General features: G+C 42.2%; 2 protein-coding genes across 9 annotated transcripts in view; one reads left to right on the top strand and one right to left on the bottom strand.

The window, feature by feature from the left end:
- LOC139059204 (PHD finger protein 14) overlaps window positions 1–15,232 on the bottom strand; it is a 60,114-nt gene extending 44,882 nt beyond the window's left edge. For 3 of the 5 annotated variants that reach the window (XR_011514008.1, XM_070537309.1, XM_070537308.1), the window contains exons 1-7: window positions 15,040–15,231; window positions 14,759–14,881; window positions 13,717–13,934; window positions 8,892–8,962; window positions 6,770–6,825; window positions 3,817–3,920; window positions 1,249–1,304 (exon numbers count right to left, since the gene is read on the bottom strand). Coding sequence is in view for 4 of the 5 variants with exons in the window: in XM_070537309.1 (XP_070393410.1) it covers window positions 1,249–1,304; window positions 3,817–3,920; window positions 6,770–6,825; window positions 8,892–8,962; window positions 13,717–13,934; window positions 14,759–14,881; window positions 15,040–15,094 (683 nt within the window). In the remaining variant the exon portion in view is untranslated. Of the gene's footprint in view, window positions 1–1,248; window positions 1,305–3,816; window positions 3,921–6,769; window positions 6,826–8,891; window positions 8,963–13,716; window positions 13,935–14,758; window positions 14,882–15,039 lie in introns of all 5 variants that reach the window. The other 2 variants (XM_070537306.1, XM_070537307.1) reach the window with 1 other exon arrangement.
- A 221-nt stretch (window positions 15,233–15,453) lies between these two features.
- The window catches only part of Sse (extra spindle pole bodies like 1, separase), a 111,089-nt gene continuing 110,089 nt past the window's right edge, over window positions 15,454–16,453 (top strand). For 2 of the 4 annotated variants that reach the window (XM_070537302.1, XM_070537305.1), the window contains exon 1: window positions 15,454–15,612. The gene's annotated coding sequence lies outside the window, so the exon portion shown is untranslated. The remainder of the gene's footprint in view (window positions 15,613–16,453) is intronic. The other 2 variants (XM_070537303.1, XM_070537304.1) reach the window with 2 other exon arrangements.

Here is a 16,453-nt window from a genome sequence, read left to right as displayed (position 1 = left end):
ATGTTGAAGTTTATTATAATGAGGTTTAATTGCATACAATGCCTCGTAAAACAGAAAAGAATATACAGTAGAACGTCGTTCATACAATCCCATTTTGTACGATTTTCCTGCGCCAATGTGCACGATCGAACATGCAAAACAATGGATCAATACAGTAATGCTTCTTTTTAACCGATTAGTACATTCCTGGAAAATTTAATTCAGCATCAATGTTCAGTACATCACTGAAGTGCTATATGGTATAAAATGCGAGGCATGCGCGATCAAGAGCAGTACACACCCACAACAGCAGCTTCCCTGCAGTACTTGCCTGCCCATGTCACGTGGAAATGCCACTACGCACTTGGTTTCCTATTTTGGTACCAGCAAATCTCCTCACAGGTCGTCGAATGTCACCATTCACAGTTATCGTTGCAAACCAATTGTATTAAAAATCTTCAGCTATTTGTTTCATGTTGTATGTGGTGTAGGAAGCATACTGCATGCTTTTAATAGGCGATGGCCCAAATGCGCCTCCATTCCCTGGTACAGGCATCATAAAATGAGCATCATGTTTCACGCTGGCAGCATCATGGCATTGGGTTCTGGGGTTGCCCATTAGCTCAATTTTGTTTCAGTTTCCTATCACTGCTTAAAACGACAATGCGCATCTTGGGTCGGTCGGGCCCAAAAAGCTTGACATGTGCCAGTATTTCGTGCTGCAATGATTTTCGCCAAGTGGGTACATCAAAATTCAGGCCAAAATGCCCCACCCAAAGAAGCTGCTGACCCATGCGAAATTCAAGGAGCGCGAACGTAAACTTGCCGAAGCCGCAAAAACGACAATGAGCATTTTGGGCCACTCTGGCCCCATCAAATCGGAGCGCGTCGGCACCTAGTGCTGCAAGGATTCACGCAACGCTTCACATAGGTGAGAAGAATATGCTGCTAGGCTAGTTGGTTCAAGCATAACATGGAAATGAAGACTTGGTAGGAGGGAGTAATATGTAGGAGAAAGGAGCAATACTATCTCCTACCAAATGTTTGTTTCCACGTTACACTAATATGCACCCGCTAGGATAACATATATGTAGATATCATCTACAGTTCAGTCTGTTGAATTTTTTACTGACTTCAGATGATACGTTTTTACAGTTATGCTTTTCTTGCATTCTTTTCCAAAATGTATAAATGAAGTTATACTGTGTGCAACTGCTAAATGTACCAAAGTGCATACTTCAAAGATTACAGATCTGCATTCCAACATACTTTCCAACGTCCGTTTCCTTGAATATGCCTCCGGTGTTTGGGCAGAGTTCACATATCTAGAAAAAGAAGAGCAATCCATTGAGGCATTTAAACACTAGCCTGGGACAATGTCCACCAGTCAGGTGAGTAAAGTTTCAGCGAAAATTCTGTCATCCTTTAATACACTGGAAAACAATATAAATAAACAGCAATTTCTGTTTATTTGTTGAAACAGTGCAGGTACCACCAGACTACATTAACAAAACATTAAAACAAAAACAAAAACGCAGTTAGACTTTTTTCCCACTTAAAGCACTCTATGCTACTAATGACTCTGTACAATCTTAGTGAAAAGATTCAAAGCCACTGCCTGTGTCTGCACCTGGTGTACGACCAAGTATTAGATGCTGTATAGTACATTCACTGCTTTCTTCAAAGTTGCAAATACTGAGAGGGTTAGTGTTTCTCTCTCCTTTGTGTCACAGTGTGAGGAGTGCCCTGCACACCTTGTAGGAGCACATGATCACAGACTTCATCATTCGTGGTGCGGCTTGTAAACAGTCCATAAAGACTGTGCAGTGTCACATATTGCACATGCCAGATGGCATTGCGACAGGGTGTCTACCAAGTTGACATTTCCAAATTCCCAGAGTTTTCCAGGTTTTTCCTGAGTGCCTTTGCAAAATTCATTAAGTGATGCAGAACTGTTTTATGTCAAGACGAGCTGAAACCATATCGCCGGATGCTGTCACTCTCTAGTAAGCACATGAAAAAAAAAAAAAGTCTTAATCCAATTTGAATACTAAGGGTAAGTGTTTACGTTATTCAAAAAGAGAATAGAAGGGATGGGTTAGTAAAATGCACAGCAAATAAAATGTCTTCGAAAAAAATTGCAAATCGAATCAGACATTCTCAAAATGGCAGCAGTGGTGGCTTTGATTAATGCTGTTTCGGACCTGCGGTCACAGCGAAACGTCCAGAAAATCGGACGGCAAAGAGTTCTTGCGTCCGAAATTTCAGACGTTCTGATATATTGACTCTATGGGGTGCTTAAGTGGCGGTGCTTCAAAGCCGTCCAAATTATCAGGAATCCGGAAAGTTGGCAGTTGACTGTACACTGGCAACTCCTCAGCCGACGCCAGGACGTCAAAGACGATTCATTACGATTCCTGTCTGTTACTCGAGCCAGCATTAATGCGACTTTTGACCCTTTCAATAGAATTACAGCTAATTTTTCCTGATAAAGGCACAAATTCCCTGAGTTTTTCCCTGAGTTTTTGCAGACTTCTCAAAATCCCTGAGAATTCCCAGTTGGTAGACACCCTGTGCAAGTTTCAAGCAAAATGCCGTTAAGCATGCGACACCAAGCCAGAGAGAAAGAGTAGCACAGCACAGTGCAATCCAAATAATTTGAAATGATGCATAATTCGAATTGCTCTATTGATCCAGGCACAGTCCTATGTATTTGAGTAGAAAGAAACTCTCGCAAATTCAAACTCCATAAATGCTGCAACGGTTATTTCAAACAAGATTTCTAGCTCGCATGGACTGCTTTTCAGACAAACCCAAACCAAAGGCAAAGGTTTGACGTGTTGCTAGGTACTGTAATGTTGTGTGCTGTAAAAATGATGAGGAAAGAAATGTGGCCGGAGCAAGCAGAGCGAGTGCTTAAAAGGAGAAGAAGAGAGCCCACTAGCACCTGTGCTTGATCCCATTACAGTGTGCCCACTTACACCTCTCCCCACTCCTAGCATTATCTCCAACATTGGGCACACTGGAAGCCACCGTCGTTCTCGGCTCACCCTCACATATTTACCCTTGCACCCACAGCAAACAGTGCGTAAGGCACTATCTTATCGCGCTTCAACTTTATACTGAACCTACCCTTCTTCTGGCATGTCGTCGCACGCTGATGGAGGAAAGACTTTCAATACGAGCTCAGTGGTGGTATTGCTTTTGAACTCTGTACCACACTATTGATTGGGTGCTACATTTAAAGGGGCTCTCCTTAATTCAAACTTTGTTTTATTCAAATAAATTTCCAGTACCCTTCGAGTTCGAATTAACAAGATCCTACTGTGTATTTAAATGATGTCTTGAGGCCTGTTAGGAGAAATGGGTACGGGGAACGAAGGTCTAAGTGTGGCTCACTATAGAAGCTTGGCATGCAAAGCTGCATAAAGAGCCGAAGTGCCTCTCTAATGTTAGCCAGTGGCTGAACTCAGTCCTCGAATGATGCCGCCTCCTTAGACTGGTACTTTTCCCGGAACGTCTCATTTTTCGAACGCCCACACAAGGTGAACACTTGGAGTTACCTCATTTGCATTTGCATAGCATTTCACTTGTGCAGCTGAGTGTTCTCGATAGGGGCCATTGCATTGTCGTCACCACTGCCATGAGGTGATTATGTATATAAAGGTGTATTCTACTGTGGCCTTGGCTAAACGAACAACAGGCCATCCTGGCAAACTGCTAAAGCCTTTGTCAGTAAGCTCAAATGAGAGATAGAGAAAAAAGATCAAGACACTTTTTACATGCGAAATTTAACAAACACACAAGTGCAAAAGTGTTCAAAAATGCTTCACTCACGGGTTCTTTCTGCCCAGCTCGACAGGCATCACAAAACCACGGCTCCGTTGAACTAGAGGAGCCCGTACTCATGACTGAGTCGCTGTCCGTAATACCATAGCAACCTATAGATGAAAACACATGCGTACATAATGTTCAGTAAAAATTACCAGCAATACCGAGCAAAGTAACTTAATGACTTTTTTACAGGCAACAGCCTGTATATGGCTTTTCACTCAGTGTTCAGTCATCATCATCAGCATCATCAGCCCATTTATGTCCACTGCAGGGCAACGGCCTCTCCCTGCGATCTCCAATTATTCCTACCCTGCCCCAACCAATTCCAACTTGCGTCCGTAAATTCACTAATTTCGTCACCCCACCTGGTTTTCTGCCATCTTTGACTGTGCTTTTCTTCTCTTGGCATCCATTCTTTAACTCTAAATGCATCTGAATCAAATACAGCCTTAGCAAAACATCCCTTTCTGAAGATCTTGAAAACGCTATATTGACAGATTGCGCTATGTTTTAATGGTCCATCAATTATCCGTCTTACGCATTACATGGGCTGCCCAACTCCATTTTTTTCCCTCTTAATGTCAATCAGAATATCAGTTATCCCCGTTTGCTCTCTGATCCACATCACTCTTTTTCCTGATCAGTATCAGTGCTCAGTATCTGCTTGTTAAAAACACTGTACAAAGAATCTCAAATACAGATCATAAACACAAGTTAATCAGGTGGCAAACTGCACGGTGCAGTTTACAGCACAGGCAAGAGCAGATGCATGCACTGACCCTCTGACATTCACTGTCTGTCACCCAGCAATGCAATTGTGCTATTATGCTCACAGGCTTGGAGCCACATTTCAGGCATAGGAGATGAGCGACCATCTTTCTTGCCTACATGTGAGACCGTTCTGCAGCTTGTCAAACTTCCCCATTGGATCACTGGCAGCATGTTCTTAATGCTGCCAGTGATCCAGTGGTATCCAGTGGTATTGCCAGTGATGGTAAACAGACTGTAGAATTAACTTTCATATCAATATAGAACACTCTTCCTTTCATATGTTTGAATGCAACCAATCACTACTGTGCACTGATAGGTATGGGGGCTTGTGCTGCAGAGCATACAAGATACATTCATTGCTCATTCTGCAGGAGCATTTTTACATATATACAATTGCAGGGGTATTCATTCCACATCACTTTTGGCTCTCACCACCTTCCTCCAAGTTCATGTTCATCTTTCCTTGGTATTCTACTTGATTGTAATTTGCTCACATAAAAAAGAAAATAGCTTATGGTATATGCATCTTAATTAAAACACGCCCTTTCTTCACACATGCCACATTACTCTCACTTTACCACTCTTTTGTCAACTCTCACATTACTTATGGCATAATATTGTTGGGGTAACACCTATAATACTCATACTGCGTCACTCCAGACAGTTCAGAACTGAGCCATAAGAATAATTACTTACAGCCCGCGCTTTTCTAATGCCATTTGCCAACTACATGAGAATAACATCCTTACCATATCTGGGCTCACTAAATACAACCTAGGCATATTTTTTTCTACAGATTTGCAAATAATGAGCTCCCATTGATCCCATTTCTGCTTTCTAACCTGATGACTCGTAGTAACACCAGATTTGCGTTGAATAACAATTTTCTTTTACCAAGAATCCACACTCACTATGGTAAACAGACTGTAGAATTAACTTCCATATCAATATAAAACACTCTTCCTCTCATAATGAAAAACGCAACATCTTTACCACAATTTAAAAGAGAACTAAAGATGCATTTTTATCGACAGATTAATGACAAGGATTACTGTAGTTGGTCTTTGTTCGCTTGTCTTTTTCTTTTTTTTCTTGTTGTTGTAAATAAACTGTTGGTATTTTGTTCCCGCACAGTTTTGCTGCTACCATGAGATATGCTAAACCTTGTTAATATTTGTAATCAATCCTGTATTTTGTTCTGTAACCGTTCTTTTCTTGTTGCTTGTATACTTCCTTATTATATGCTGTTGTTGCATTTAGATGTTAACTATAATAACTGTTCTTGTACAGGAGGTCCCGATACAGTCTTTGAGTACGGGACCTCCCTCTGAATACTAAATACTTATAAGGTGACCCAACCTCTAATAATGAATTCTGATTGATTAATTGAATCAAGGGCAGTTTAGATACCCAAACAAAATTACTTTGAACCATTTAATATTGTGTTTAAGAATATGACATATGTTTTGCTCATACTTAATTACGTCAATTTATTCACTCTCAATGAAAAAACGCTTCCCACATTATGCTGACTATGGGTACACGTAAAGATAAAATGGATGGTCACATGCAAGCAAGTACAATGAACTTCACAAGTTAAAAGTTAAACATTACTTCAACTCGTCCATTTTAAAGGGACACTAGAGAGAAAGATTATTTTGGCTGTATTAGTAAATTACTTTGTAAAACAAAAATAAAAAGCCACTCTTACCATCACAAGAGGCTTGGTAAGATGAATAAAATGTGAAAAGAAAGACAGGTGGTGATGCCAGCTTTAAATTTTTGTACCAACTTGCTGCACCACTTTGACGGAGTATTCGTTGGTCTATTGCATTTTTTTATTAAATTATATTTATAAAGATGAACTACGTTATGTACCAAAGGATCCAAAGACTGAACTTTACAAGTTTTGAGAACTTTTACTGGACCCAAGTATGAAAAAATACTTTGAAATCTATGACGTCACACTAATGCACAGGCACTTGGGTTTCAGTGCGAAACTAAAAAGATTAAACTTTGATTTTCCTTTTCACATTTGGTAATCAACCTATTAATGTTGAATTAGTGAGACTAGAGTTTTGAAAGAAGACTTTATCAGCCTAGTCTGATTAAGTGTTTCTTTTTAGTGCCCCTTTAACTGACTTGCCCAACAAGCAGCTGCAGGATATCGTCAGCCCTTCCTCACCTTCATGAACAGATACACCACAGCAGTCGCACTCCACAATTTCATCATCTTCTATGCTGTAAACGAGAAACAAAATCACCCACATGGTTTAAGCAGTGCCAATAAGACAGATTTGTATAAATATATGACTATCAACCACGTACAAAGAAGAAATGAGTCCAAAATTAAAGGCCAATTGCAATGAAATTTTGGACCATGCAGTCATCTACTCCCTCTGATCTTGCCACTGATTTTAGCAACACATGTGATTGCTGGCTCCTGTTAAAATTACAGGTTGTTTGGAAACGGCCAACAAGTTGCATGATAGTGCACAAACCAAAACATTTTTTTCTCTAGAGGGGCGCAGACACACAGGGCGGGAGTCAGAATGGAGTGACGTTGGTTGACCTGGCCGAGCATCCAAAGCAGTGGTAGATGCTGGGTTATATAGAGATGTTTGTTTTATGTAGCGCATGACCCTAGCATGCAGCATAACAACGTGTGGTCGTATTGCAGTGTTATCCTGTGCTTGCTTTATTTTTTTCCCGCAAAAGACAAATGACCACTCCAGACAAGCGTTTGTGATCCAAACTTTACAAACAACACGACAAAACCCTTTGTTGTTGTTGTTGTTGCACATTCTTGTTTTTCCTGTCCTCTACGACGCACTTACCCATTTCGCAGAAATTGTGTAGCATTAGCCATCGTAAATAGCCGTTGAATTCTTTTTTATACTATCTTCTTTTATGGGTATTACTGCTTTACAGGGCAAAAAGCAATGCTGAAGTACAAAACTTATATGTATCATGCTGGCTTACCAACCACAGTGTTGCTGTGTTGAGCCGTAGCATCTGCTTCATACAGGAGTCCAACGTGAAAATAGTACAGTGATTTTATGTCTACTAGACTTGAAATGCATGAGAACAATTTCTGTGCTGATACAAACATTTTATAATAATTGACGCTTAGATATTTCAGGGTTGCATTGGGGTGGCCATACATGAGTACTTTTAAGCTTTAGTTCCCACGCCAAGCGATCAGACACTAAGATTTTCCAATTCACGCCGCCAATTCACAGAGGCCGCTGCTCTTCATCGAGTGAAAACCGATACAGCCAAAATAGTTTACAACATGTACACAGACAGTGGCTGATGATGTATGTCGCATATTTGTGCAGCCAAAGACATTTTCACATAGTTACTGCTGCACCAAAAGGCTACACAATGGTTTCCCTACTACCTTATATGAACTGACATCACGCAAGTTTCTTGCAAAACAAGATAAAAGATCTCCAAGTTGTTGTGCAGCATACGACAGCAACATATTCATGCAGTGCCGTGCTGGCTCGCACAAACGAAAGACGATAAAAGGCTCACGGCGGGCCCTTTTCTCTTTGCCTGATGAAAAGGTCTATATCTGCTGCTAGCACAATTTTCGTTGAGCAGCCTGTATGCAAAGTAGAATACCAAATTGCTTGGCATGCGGTAAGCAACATGTATTTAGCTGATTATGAGTCTTGCTCCATATTTTGTGCATTAAGCTAGACAAGGAAACCAATCCGGCAGTCCTGAAGCGGAGCTTATTCAATTTGATTAGCAAATTTCATTCACTGTACGCATACTCTTAAGATACCAATAGATCTGAGCATGTCTAAAATGGCTGTGTGGTGCATGTATCGATGTGCTTTCCACATTAAGAAACTAGCCTCAAGGGAGCCTGTTTCCTTGTTCATGCTTAATTTCGAGCTAGTTTTTCCTAGATTCCCTAACCTGATTTAACAGCTAATTTTGACATATCAATCCCACTAACTTTGAAAATGAGTGAAATAAGTATGCTATATGCGACAGTCAGCATGAAACTTATCCAACACATTTATATCACGTGCAATCACATTTATAAACATGTCTACAGGTTGAGTGCTCAAAAAAAAAAAAAGAAAGAAAGGAAGTACTCTAAACACACACACACACACATGTAGTCTAGTACTCCACTCACATAGCCTTATGTGACATAGTGATGGAAATGATCACACTAATGTTAAGTTAGACAAACTTTGTTAGCCCTGTTTGCTGTTACGCAAATTATTTGGGATGCAAAAAAAAAAAGCAAGTTGGCCAAAATACTTCAACAAGCTCAGGTTTACCTTATGTCACCAAGGCAAACAGAACAGATTGTGATTTTCAGCTTGAAGGAAGATTCACCTTCACCCGATATCTGTAAAATAAACAAAAAGAAACCAATGCAGTCTTACAAAACTCATTAAAAAGAACTCCTGCCTTAAAGCAACTCATTTAAGTTTTTTTTTGAAGATTTGACATATACTGAAGAAGATCAACCTATTATCCTTGCACTACACAAACCTGCTATGGGCACTGCAAGCTTAGGCTTCGCATAGTGATAGCAGCATCAGACCAGATACCCTAGCGAGCAGAGAAAGCTTATCTTGTAGGACATTTTTTGCATTCATGTGCCCTCTGGCCGTGGTTTACCACAAAGGAAGAGCTTCCACATTCTGAAAAGGTAGCACAGCTGTGCAAGCCATGCATGGCTAAAGGACATAGTGGATTGGGCAAGGCTTCACTTATCAAGTTCAAGCATGCCATCAAACGGATGCGCATCTGTTGCTGTTCAGAGTGACGGCTCATTTACGTTGTAGACCGAGCAAATGGTGTCGGCAACACTTGTAGGACGCTGAAACAGCCACAATGCTATCTCCCTAGCACACAGTGCCTTCATGTTATGGGGACATTTAAAAGAAACAATCAGTTTAGGCTGATAGAGAACTCTCTGAATACTTTGTTTTGTTTAGTACAGTGGCAAGCGGTTAATTATTATGCGGAAGAAATGAAGGTCAAAGTTCAATTCTCTTCATTTTTCACAGAATCCAGCCATTGGCACGCCAGTGTGATGTCCCAGATTTTATAGTTTTCTTTTGTATTTCAGCCATTGTGGTGCAGCAAAAGTTCCTGAAACATGCCAAGTTCATTTTTTCGCTCCTTTAGCATACAATGCAGTCCGTCGTTACCAATAAAATTCTTCAACGCTGCTTTTGCGCTCAGTCTAAAAATCCCCATACCGTGGAAAAGGAACAATGTAGAAAACAAAACTGTGCTTTTCCATCTACAATCCAAAGGCGCAACATACCCAAGTACAGCATAGCCATATAAGTACAGTGTGGGAGCCTTCACATTTTGACGTAGGCCCAGCGAGCCTTTGCCTTTGTCACCATCCGACAGTGGCATATTGATGCTGGATTGTTACAGTAAAGAAAGAGCTAAAGTATGCCTGCTAAGTGAGCGCAACACTATAGAAAATTTTTGTAGACTTTACCTAATTTGAAAAGTTGGTTACATCCTGTAGAACATGATATAATAAAAGCATCTCATGCCTATTTCTGCAGTGAATTCCATGCGAAGTTATCACATGTAAATAAGGACACCGCCACAATAAAAGTCTAAAAAATAATCTGAGCCCTCTGAGCCCTACTGCAGTTCCCAACATAAGCAGCTACATTTCCCAGCCACAACCAATTCTTCCAGTGGAAAATGTGAAACAACTTTGTGCTTACTTGTTTGCAAGTATGAAGCATCCCTTTCTGTTGACCATCTTACCATGCTCTATGAGAAGCAATGCTAGACAGCACGAGAACAGCAGGCTTACACATGCACCGCAAGAAGTGTGCACAGATGGTTGTCAACATGTTTCCATAATTCACACACTGATTTGATGGCTGACAGGGGGGATCTGAGGCTCCCGAGGTACAGCCTGATCATCAACAAGGCTACAGGTTCTTCAACAAAGCTGTTTAGTGAAGTGGTATACTATTTCAGTACTCAGGATAACAGAATTGACTATAATCATGGCATTAATTGAAATGGAGGAGTGTACTTCCAAGCCATCTTCAAGGCAATGAAAAACATGATCAAGCTCATATGTCTTGACATAAAGTGCCTTTACCATTTTACTATATTTGGGGCTATTTTGCCTTTTCACACTGATTGTTCACTCGTCATAGATTAAATAAAAATTATATAGAAGGCACCTAGGAACAATAAAATCAGTTAAAACACAAAATGGCAAAATTCCAACTAAGTAATTATCAACATCACTTAGCAACTTGTCGCTAAAACTACTAGACTTCTGGGCCGTGAACTGGCAATATTGTTAAAAAAGAAAAACCCCTAACGTGGTGGTATATCCCTGAAACGGAAAATTAAACTGTGAGGTTTGATGACCGAAAGCTACACAGTGGGCTTGGTGAGGTGCTGTAGTAGAAGGCTCAGGATTAATCTCGACTCCCTGCGACTCTTCAATGTGCACCCAAAGCATATTATACGAGCATTTTTGCATTCTGCCTCCATCCGAATGTGGCTGTATGCTGGCCTCAAGTTAAGAAGTGCAAAACCACAGCCAACCCACTTCAGAGGATAAAGGAAAAATTGGTATCACACTAAATGTACCATGAAGTTAAAAAAACATATCATATTTCTGTGGTTCTTGTTTTCCCATGTCAATGTTCGCAAGGTTCAAGATGCCAAATAACTTGTTCTGTGACACCAAGTGCTAGCCCACTGGTTAGATCATTTGATAAGATGACTAGCCCAGAGGGGCGGTTGCGCAGAGTTCAATCCCTGAACCGGGATGAATCCTTCAGGTGTGACGCTTTCTTCCTAAGAAATCTGCATAGGCTTCTTTGGCGCTTCATGCTAAATTACAGTGAATGCCTAAGTTTCTCTTTCATTTCCCACTTCAATGCATTCAACCTGGCATGCTAATATGTGCTGTGCACTGTATATTAACAAAGGAGTAGTTCAGCTTGTTGATCAGTGAATTAGTAGTGACAGCTACAACACTATCTTGATAACACTGAAAAGGGAGCAAGTTAGTATGAATGTATATTAGAAAACAACGCAATAATTAGTAAACCTAATGACACAAGCACTTGTATTGTACGGCTCCTTCTAGTGTCCACATCTTTATCTTTTTCACAGTTTTTCCACCAATCTTATTCACAGTCAAATTCTTGCTATAAATACAGATGTACCATATTTATTCGAATCTAGACCGATAGTTTTCATTTTTTTCAAATAACCATATTTCAAACTCTAGGGTCGGCTTAGATTGGAGGATCTTAAAAATGCGCCAGTTTTTCATTGAAACTGCTTAATATGGTGCACAGCTAGTGCCATCTAGAAAAGTCAATATTACTGCCACTACTAGCCGTGCCAGTAGCCAACCGACACAGGTCGCCATATTGACCTGTGTCATGTTGGCCGGATCGTTGTGTGGCGTGGTGTTATCACGATGGCACCAAGCAGGAGATGCCACTACAGTGCCGCTTTCAAGCGAAAAGTTGTGATAGTCGCAGAGGAATCGTCGAACCTTCAAGCCGGGCAGGACTTCGGTGTCGACGAGAAAAACATCCATGGTTGGAGGGGACAATGACAGCAGCTCTTTGCATGCGCCGCAACGAGGATGGCATTTAGTGAACCAAAGAGAGGCCATCACCACAAAGTGGAGACAGTTTTGGTCAACTTAGTTCGGACGCAGAGAGCAGCTGCCCTTCCAGTGACAACAAAAGTGCTCCAAGGGAAAGCTAGGGAACTTTTGAGGGAGCGAGGCCTAACGCCAAAGGATTTCAAAGCCAGCTGAGGCTGGCTTCAGAAATTCATGAAGTGCTTCAGCTTCAGTCTCCCACGTCACACTTCAATCACCCAGAAGCTACCAAGCGATTTCGAAGAAAAGCTGATAGCTTTTCAGCGCTACGTGCTGCGAAAGAGAGAAGTGGCAGGCTACAACCTTGGGCAAATCGGCACCGCCTAGATGGCTGCGTATTTTGATATGCCAGTGGCGTACACTGTGAATGAAAAGGGTGCCAAGGAGGTGAAGGTGCACGCTGCGGGCTACGAGAAGCAGCGCGCAACTGTGATGCTGTGCTGCACAGCTGATGGACATAAACTCCCTCCTTATATGATATTTAAAAGGAAGACGCTGCTTGCTCGAAAAACTTTCCGAAGAAATGTCATTGTGCGGGCAAATGAGAACGGGTGGATGACGGGTGCGATGGTGGAAAGTGGGTTAAGATTGTGTGGCGACGGCGTCCAGGAGCCCCTTTGACAAAGAACTCGCTCCTTGTCGTCAACTCTTACCGTGGGCACTTGACCGACAACGTGAAGGCTGCTGTGCTCGCCCAAGCGAACACGAACCTCACTGTCATACCGGGCGGCATGACGGGCCAGTTGCAGCCACTTGATGCCTGCATCAACAAACCTCTCAAGGATCGTCTGCGGAAATATTACACGGACTGGTTGACTGACGAAGACCACATGCTAACGGCAATGGGCCGCATCAAACGTGCATTGCTATCGCAGCTGGCGGGCTGTGTAGCTGCAGCATGGGACCCAGGTACTTTGATTGTGTGCGCCTTTAAAAAGTGCAGCATATCTAATGCGCTTGACAATACCGAAAACAGCGCACTTTTTGAAGGTGACAGTGACAAGGAACACAGCGACAACGCCGTTGAATAAGCTCTGCACGTTCAGATTCATAAATGCCGTTTGCATTTTGTGAACACTGTCTTCGCTTTTTTTGTCCGGCCTGAATTTGAGGTTATATATATATATATATATATATATATATATATATATATATATATATATATATATATATATACATATAATTTTTTGGGGGGGGCTTTGGACTTTAGGGGCGTTGGCTTAGAATTGGTGTCGGCCTAGATACGAGTAAATACGGTAACAAATTATCCAGTATAATGAGGTAAACCTGGGACTTTTCTCGTCAATATCTGCAAGTCACGATTATATGCTCATAGCGAATATCAGATATCATAAGGTATTTTCTTGTTGGATGTCACCTAGTTACACAGAGGTTCAACTGTACTCACAGAGACATGTGGTAAGAGGTAATCATCTGCTAAACTGCCTAAGCAACATATTTTCTTCACTTACTCTCTGTCGTGCTTGACTTTGTCTTTGCCTTGCCCTCTCAATGAGGTCACCAACAATGAGCTTAGGGACTTTCTTAGTTTCATCTGGCTCTGCAACGCCATTAGCCACCTCAGGTGGAGAAAATTTTTCTTCTGCTTCTGAGGCTGCTCCAGATGACTCCTCGTCGTCATCATCATCCAAGTTGTCTGAGGAATCCCCTTGATCATCAGATTCCAGGTCTGCAAAGCATAAATATGCGAGTGCTGTTCTCAGAATGTAGTGCAAGACATTAAAAAATATCAGTAAAGGTAACAATGAACTTCATGAGCTTTAAGTGCAACAAGCTGTACAATATAGTCCTTAAAAAAATGATTATCTGAAGAGTTGTAAAACAGCTAGCTTGAATAAGCAATTACACTGCATTCAGCCTTACTTTGACAACCGAAACTTTGCTAAATATCTCAACATTTGTATGTTTATAAACAGGGTTTACCACCAGGCATGTGCCGACGTCTGGAAACTTAACGAAGAAATAAAACTGTGCAAGCATATCATAAAAAAGTCACCATGAGTGTCGGCTAACGTATGGGAAGCTCTTCACAGTTACACAACTCTAATATATTGTACCTGGATTCCCTGAAAAACTGAGAAATGCTGGCAGTCACGCCGATTGTGAACCATACGGAATTACACGCGGTATTATAGAAACCGATGGCCACGGTCACTAGTATCGCAAAAGTTTCTTTGTGGCCTTTTATTCGGAACCGAAACTGCAAGAAACCTGACATCCTGAAAAGCAAACAAAACAAAGGTTTCTCTAACAAGCAAAATGTCTTCGTTTTGATTACCAAGCTGTTCAGCAGAATGTTTGATCATGTAAGCAAAGTTACTGGTGGATGTTTTAATTGACAATTCGTCAAGTTATTCACTCGCCAATCTCGCTACTTAATCTCTAGCTCTTGAACTAGGCGCTGAGCTGCGCCGCAAGCTTATTCGTTTCGTTTTCTGCCTCGTCGGATTAACATCATAATTACATAAGGAAGAACACTCAATCACAACAAACCTTTCTCATGGTCATCGATTTGGAAGTCGCTGTCATCCGAACTGTCACCCAAGTCGGCGAAATCAAGCAGTTGCAAGTGATTTTCAACGGGCTTCACTCTTCGCTTGCTTGGATCTCTCTCCACTTTTGCGAAAAAGACAAAGACACAAACGCATAAAAAATTGATACGACAGATCAAAAAGATATTAACACCCTTGAGAGACAGGCAAGAATTTGTGGTGAACGCGTTGCGATCAGCTCGCGTCAGTCGCCCGCTAGCTTGGTTCAACGATGCAGCTTACCCATAGTGCGGTAAAGAAAACCAACATTCTCGATGTACCCATCTTTGTCTGTCATGCCTAATGTAATGCGTAATACTCTTTTCACAGAGACGCCGCTAGTTTCTATCAAATGCTAGCAACGATCGCATTCGAACGTAGAGTTCATGCACGCGAAGCCATTCGACAGCAGTCTGCTCGACGCAAAACAAAGCATTTTCGAGTTTGTTAGCGTGGCGCTAGTTAAGGGATTTTTGAGCTGACTTTCAGTAAAAATACTATCAAACAACAAAGAATATGTGTGTACGCTATTTGTATCGCACTATTTTTGTTTGTGAAAGTATTATGTAAATTATACCTCCTGAAATTTGCAAGTTTGCAGACTTTTCTTTCAAATGCGCTGCAAACATTTTTTTTCCACATCTCGAGCGTCGCAGCGCGTCGTGGTAGTCGCCTCAGGCCGCCGTCACCGCCGTTTTTTGAAGCTCGCTCTTCGCAAATATTTGTGAAATCGGCTTTCCTGCTGTCATGAAGTCCTTACTGTGCGGTATGCTTTTCTGAACAGCCGTTTCTCGTCTATTGCAGCAAGAATTAGAGGCAAGTCATGTCCTCCATATCAGTGCTGTGCTACTGTTGTGGCTAACGTCACATCGCTAAAATCTAGGGCAAGGTTCCGACTGGTGTTGTATGAGCCGCGGGCCACTTTCTTCGTTGCGACGATAGATTGGTTTTTTTACAAGTGCTGCTCCAGGAGGGCACATATAACCCACAAACGGAGGCTTCAGGAGAGCACCTGAGATAATAAAGGAGGCGGCGCAGGATCTCCAGCGCGCCCAAGGGGTAGCGGGGGTATCAAAGGAAGGAGCAGGGCGGCCCGTGGGTTGGGGCCGCGGAGGCCGAAGCGTGCCAGGGGGTGTCCCCATAAAAAATTGGCTGTCCGCTATCGCGGACAGCCGATCTTGTATACCCTTGGCACGCGCAGGCCTTGGCGAGTCCCCAACCTACAGACCTGTCCGGGTTCTAGCTTTGATGTCCCCGTTGCCGCTTTGGTGTCCTGGAGGCGCCGCCAGTAATTCGAAATAATGGCACATTGTTACAACTAGTAAAAAAAACCTAATTGAATAAATATAATTACGTCCAGCCGCCAGCTTGTGACGCTAAGTTCAGCACTACCCCAGCAGTCCGCACCGAAGGGCCAACGAGGACACCAAAGCTGGAACTCGGACTGTTCCTTGAGTTGGGGCTCGCTGAGACATGCGCGTGCCAGGGGTGTACAAGCTCGGCTGTCTACTGTCGCGGATAGTACATTTTGTATCCGCACACCCTTTGGCACGCTCCGGCCTCGGCGACCAGAGTTCACGAACAGCCCTGTTTCCAGTTTGATATCCTCGCTGGCTCTTGGCTGCCCCGGTGCCGCTGCCCGTGGATGCCCCGGAGA

This window comes from Dermacentor albipictus, chromosome 4, assembly GCF_038994185.2.
Source record: "Dermacentor albipictus isolate Rhodes 1998 colony chromosome 4, USDA_Dalb.pri_finalv2, whole genome shotgun sequence".
NCBI classification, from domain to species: domain Eukaryota; kingdom Metazoa; phylum Arthropoda; class Arachnida; order Ixodida; family Ixodidae; genus Dermacentor; species Dermacentor albipictus.
This window is presented reverse-complemented; position numbering and strand designations above follow the sequence as displayed.